The sequence below is a fragment of the Pararge aegeria genome, chromosome 9 (assembly GCF_905163445.1).
Source record: "Pararge aegeria chromosome 9, ilParAegt1.1, whole genome shotgun sequence".
NCBI classification, from domain to species: domain Eukaryota; kingdom Metazoa; phylum Arthropoda; class Insecta; order Lepidoptera; family Nymphalidae; genus Pararge; species Pararge aegeria.
Window position 1 is genome coordinate 9,204,556 of NC_053188.1, and position 6,000 is coordinate 9,210,555.

The following is a 6,000-nucleotide window of genomic DNA, read 5'->3' on the forward strand; positions in this document are numbered from 1 at the left end:
CTGCAAATGCATCTGTAAGCGGCTTCGTCTGTGCATCCTAACGAATGTTATAATGTGAAATTTGCATCTTAAAAGTGAAAAAAACACATCGCAGTTATAACATCAGTAGGATTTTCGGGATAACAAGCTAGTCCGGGGTCAAAGAGATTGTGCATTTTCACTTCCACACATATCTTACGCATCTACCATCAAACTGCGAGGCATCGTAAAACTCGACCTTGTGCCGTAGTTTATATCTCATTGACTCATAAGTTTTTCGAAAGGATTAAGTCCTCCTGATCCTTCCAGCTTCCATCTTCCAGACACACACTTAAAGTGGGTTCTTTTAAATTAAGAGTGAATAGGCGTCTTTTAGTAAGCGCTCTCGATCTAAGACTTTATCGTCATATACCTTCAGGTTCAACAACACCTGGAAGCAAGCGGCCCAGGACCGTGGATTTATGAACTCCCTACAAAAGATCTATGCCCAGCAGTGGAGTACAATCGGTTGAAGTGATGATGATGATGACGACCTTCAGGTTTGATTACAGTCATGCGCTAGTATATTTTAAATAAAAAGGTAGCATATGCAATTATAAATGTAGCATATACTCAGTGCACGGAATCGCCGCTTATCTGTACCATCTTTATGCCTAAGGGACCAAAGAACACACATATGCATTTTTAATATTAGTAAGGAGAATGGTAATAAAATGGCATAGGAATATGAAATTTTCCATAAACATAGCGGAGATAAAGCGATATCACTTCTATAATAACAATCACGCGCTTGCACATCAAACTAGTAATTACAACTGACATCAAATGACCTGTTTGTATAACAGAGTAAAGAGTAAAGCACTAAAGGTCTTATGAATAACAGCATTATCTAATCCAATGCAGCTCATTTGAGTAGAGTCATTAACATGACATTGTTCAACTGAACGTTCTACAGTTTGCTCTGACGTATTAGTTTTTAAGAAATGGCCCCAAAAGAATCTGACTGGATTCAAGGAGCTGAGGAACGCGCCGCGCAAAAGAAAACTCATGTCAGTTTTCCTCAACTGAAGTACCCGTCTTTACGAGATGAAGCTTTCAGAGATCCTATACAATGGCTTACCGGCAAAGCTATGGACGACGGTGCAGAAGGACTTTGGAGGGTGCATGACAAATTGTATGATTTCACGGATTTTGTAAAGAAACATCCCGGAGGTGAAGAATGGCTGGAATTAACTAAGGTGAGTGCTATTGCAATTATCAAACCGTAAATTACGAAAAATAATATTCGCCCTCTTATATTTCTTAGCATTTTCTAGTTAAAAATATAACTTCTATATATCCGTCATTTAACAGGTAAGAATGCTAAAAGTAACTAGGACTCCTTTAGTATTCAAGGGAATTGTAATGAGTTTGTAGTTTGCACTTCTGTCTGGAATTTAGCAAACAGCAGTTCTGTATTTTAATATCTTTTGTTACGCTGGCAATAAAGTGAGCTTCTAGCTTTATTTTTAAGATGATGAAAAATTATTTATAAATTTTTTAAGTTATTTTCACGTTCAAAGGAACCTTGGAATATCAAACAAAGTGAGAGTGGGATAGTGATCTCTACTATTCTAGACTTTTATGTACTTTTTTGTAATATCATAAATGTAGGTAACATTTGAGACGTTTTAGTACTTTAATGGACGTAAAATTTTAATTTGATTTAAATTTCAGGGTACCGATATAACGGAGGGTTTCGAATCGCACCACATAAGCCCTTCAACAGGGAAAATGCTAAATAAATTTTATGTGAGGGACGCAAAAACACCGCGGAACTCTCCATTTACATTTCATGAAGACGGCTTTTATAAAACGCTAAAGAGGGCAGTTTACGATGAATTAAAGAAAATACCAAAAGATGCGTCTCTGACAGCTGATAGAATTACTGATGGATTATTCGCAACTCTTCTATGCAGTTCCAGTTTAGCTTGCTGGTTCGACAACAATTGGCTGGCGAATTTTTGGTACATCGTTGCATCATTAAGTTTAGCTACGTTGACAGTGACTTGCCATAACTTTATTCATCGTAGAACAAATTGGAGAATGTACCTATTTAACATGAGCATGTGGTCTTACAGGTAAGGATACTAAAATTAAGATTTTACTATAAATTCAAATTCAATTTTTTTATTCATTTAGGTCTATCACAGGCACTTATGAAGCGTTCATACATACATGTTTACATAATTGTAAGGGGATGGACAAACTTAGCCGGGCATATTTTTTGTTATCACCTTCTCACAGTAAATTAATATCAAGCTATGAAGTTAGACCAATAAATACCCAAGCTTTTTTATCGTTTAAATAATTCTAAACATTATAATAGGACTTTTCTGTAAGCTTACGTTTTTTTATAAAATAAGATTTAATTATATAATTTGTTATTAAAAAATATACAATTCCCCTTACAATTAGTTTGGCAATCCAAAGGGACAATGCTGCCAGCATCTTAGGAACTGTGCCTTGCTGCGGTGGTATCAAACACGCTTTAGATTTTATCTAGTTTTACATAGTTTACTTTAGGTTATATTTATAAAACAAATATTTTAAAGAATAAATTTTATAAAAGTTCATTGCCCTTGAATGAATTAGCAATTTTATGTAGCCTGAAATATTGGCTACATCTTTGGTCCATTTTTATAAATTTAAAATGCATGTAAAAATTATCGGAACCGACAGGATTTGAAAATTTTTATATGCATTTTAAATTTATTAAATTGATAATTCCTCCGAGTGTAGGTAAAGACACAAATAAAAATTATAAAAATCTTTGGTACACTACTACTCGCAGTTGCGTTTAACACGGATCACGAGGAGTTCCATGTAGGACCATTTTGTTTTGGGTTGCTACCTACGAAATCTTAGCACCAGCCGCTAGTTAATAAATTTGTACCCTTGCGCCTCGCAGATCGCACTTGAAACCGTCGTCGGACACAGCCCTACTTACACATAAGGACGGCAAAAAGATGGAGATACTGCTAAAATGGCTGTTTGAAGTATTTTTAGACAGACGATTATTATTACATGCTAGTGATAAAAGTCGTACCGTTCAATTTTTTTCCCGAAGCATGGGGATGTATAAATATAATTTTTTGATCTTCCATATCTCCCACGTAGTTCAAATCTCTGAAGATCACTGTGGCTATAATCGATCTGAGAAACTGTTTTATTTCTCTTTTAAAATATTTCAATGTTTATTACTAGTAAATATAATATGCTTTGAACATTTGCTTTCAGAGATTTCAGGGTATCCCATGTTCTTTCTCATCACCTGCATACAAATACGCTGAATGACTTGGAAATAAGCTCACTTGAACCATTCCTGTTTTATAATCCAAGAAAAGACAAACCACTGCATGCAAGGCTGGGATTTATAACTGAATATCTCTTTTTTCCTTTTACGTTTTTATTGAGCTTCAGTAAAAGGTAAGTCCTTATTAATTAAGTAGCAAGAAAGTATCATGCTTTTTTACGAATAATCAGAAGTGTACTTAGCGAAGTAAGGAAAATGAAGAAGCAAATAATCTAAAGAGAACAAAAGTAAAATTAAAAAACGTATCCAAGTTTTGCTATAAAATTTTTCGTGATCTTTTTATTCATGAGTTGAATGGCTTTCCACTTACCTTTTATGCAGTAAATTAGAAAATTTGAAACCAACCTAAAATGAGCTTCATGACTGAATGTATGGGACTCTTATATATATATATATTTCACCACTTCAGATAAACGAAATAAAAGAAGCTTATATTATATTTTATTAGCTGACTGTGTAATCCTCTACCTGCCAAAGCCATTTTGGAGACTACACGGAATAGATTGATGAAAATTTTAAACATTGTTTTGTGTTTTCTACCGGACAGATAATATATATTTCTAATGATTTCTATAAAACTCGCATGATACTTCATACAAATGTAATCTTAACATTATATAGACTTCTATTTTAATTATTATTGTACTTTTTACTTATAACTATCTACCGATATACACTTTTATGTACATTTAGTAATAAGCTGTTATATAAACCTATCAAATAGTCACTTAATTTTTTTTTAATTGTATACAAGATGTCACAAGTTATGATCCGTAGTTATGAATTTACCGATAAGAAGGTCATTGTGATATTGAGCGACTATTAAATGGGTGAATAAGGTCACGAGCACCTGGTAGTTTTGTAATAAAAGGCTCCTTATTCCAGATTTCTCAGCATATTCCTCCGTGAAGGGTTTTTCAAAGCACATTACCGTTGGCACGACGCCATTGGCTTCTTGTTGCCCCTTTGTATGTGGTTCACAAGTGGGAGCTCTGTTCCCCACGTACTCTATACATGGCTTTGGATAAACTGTACTGGCAGTTTGGTGTTCTTCCTGATTGCTGTTAATGCAGCTCATCATCATCCTGATGCTATTAAAGATGGTGATGAACCCCGGTAACAGTTTTTTTTATATATTTAAAATTAATATAATTTATTATTCTACAAGCGGTCCCCCGTGACTTCAAAGATTGACAAAGCTGTCCCGGATATATTTTTAGAGATTAACAATTCCTTGATTTTGAACTTCTAACCGATTACGTCATCGCACACACGTTCACGCTCTAAAATGGAATAATTTTCCCGTTTAAGAAATTTTTTTCATGTATGATCCACTCCTATTGATTGTAGCGAGATCTTCTATATCTTATAGCCTTTCTTGATAAATCGTCTATCTAAGATATAAAGATTTCTCCAATTCAAACCAGTAGCTTCTGAAATTAGAGCGTTCAACCAAATATATAAATCAATTAAAATCTTATAAATTCAGAGTTTACTGCTAACTTTCAATTTACATTTATCTGTGAAAATATTTTTATATTAACCTTAGTCTAGTCTAAGTCGGCGATAGCCCAGTGGTAAAGACATCAGCTTTACTTTCGGGGGGCCGAGTTCGAATCCCAGGGAGCACCTCTAAGGAGATAAATTAAGTAATCATAATATCACTTGCTTCAGCGGTGAAGGAAAGCATCGTGAGGAAACCTGCTTGACATAATATTCTCAAAGCATGTGAAGTCCACTATTCAGCATTGGGCCAGCGTGGTGGACTACTGTTTAAACCCTTCTCATTGTGGGAGTGAGCCGGTAATAGGTCTATATGATGATGATGTTTGTTTATTTTCGATTGAACAAATATGGCGGTCATGGGTCTAGTCATATAGGTAATGTAAATATCTATTTTTGCTTTGCAGAAGTTTGACTCCAGATTGGGGTGAACATCAGGTAGAAGCTCTTCTAGATCGGAAGGACATAAATGGCAATACATTCGCTGTGATGACACTTTTCGGGGACCACGCACTTCACCATATGTTTCCAACTCTTGATCATTCGATACTCAAATACCTCCATCCAGTGTTCATAGAATTGTGTGAAAAATATCAAGCAAATTATAGAGTCTCAACGCAATTCCAAATGGTACTTGGTCAGATACAAGAAACAATGCGGACCGATTTTAAAACACAACCAAGTAAATAAATGAAAAGCCCTCGCTTGGCTAAAATATTGCCAGGTCATCTTAGTTTATTAAAAATAATTAAGTGTAGAATGGATTGTTTCTTTCGAAAATTGAGTCAATTCAAATCCATACCTATGACGTAATAAATAAATGGTTTAATAATTGATATTTTAAATATTTTAATAAAAAATCTTCAGTAAACAGCAGAAGCAGGAATGGTCACTAACATTTTGGCGGGATTTCAATATCGGAGCCGCAAGCTATTAAAAATTCAACATAAAACATTGTTTTATTTGTTTGAGCTAGTGTAAAATTCACACTTAATAAAACAAATCTTTATGAAAAGGATTCTTTCTCAAAATTCTGTATTTTGGCGATGTAAAATACCTTCTTTCAAGATAATTATTTTTGTTTTTAATTACGATAAAATCATAAAAAAACATTTTCAAAATTCATTAAGTTACAGGAGATGTTTCGACTCATTGACTTTGAA

At 34.2% G+C, this 6,000-nt stretch overlaps 1 protein-coding gene across 1 annotated transcript; it reads left to right on the top strand.

Annotated features, from left to right (window-relative positions):
• Positions 1 to 817: 817 nt before the first annotated feature.
• Positions 818 to 5,675, top strand: LOC120626261 (cytochrome b5-related protein-like). Its single transcript, XM_039893694.1, has 5 exons — positions 818 to 1,217; positions 1,696 to 2,099; positions 3,259 to 3,447; positions 4,220 to 4,450; positions 5,245 to 5,675. The coding sequence occupies exons 1-5, from the start codon at positions 963 to 965 to the stop codon at positions 5,525 to 5,527; spliced, it is 1,362 nt and encodes a 453-aa protein (XP_039749628.1). The 5' UTR covers positions 818 to 962; the 3' UTR covers positions 5,528 to 5,675.
• Positions 5,676 to 6,000: the final 325 nt, after the last annotated feature.

Coding starts and splice junctions, on each gene's coding strand:
- LOC120626261 (XM_039893694.1), top strand. CDS start 963: ATGGCCCCAAAAGAATCTGACTGGATTCAAGGAGCTGAGGAACGCGCC. Junction 1,218..1,695: donor AATGGCTGGAATTAACTAAG/GTGAGTGCTATT, acceptor TTTAAATTTCAG/GGTACCGATATAACGGAGGG. Junction 3,448..4,219: donor TTATTGAGCTTCAGTAAAAG/GTAAGTCCTTAT, acceptor TCCTTATTCCAG/ATTTCTCAGCATATTCCTCC.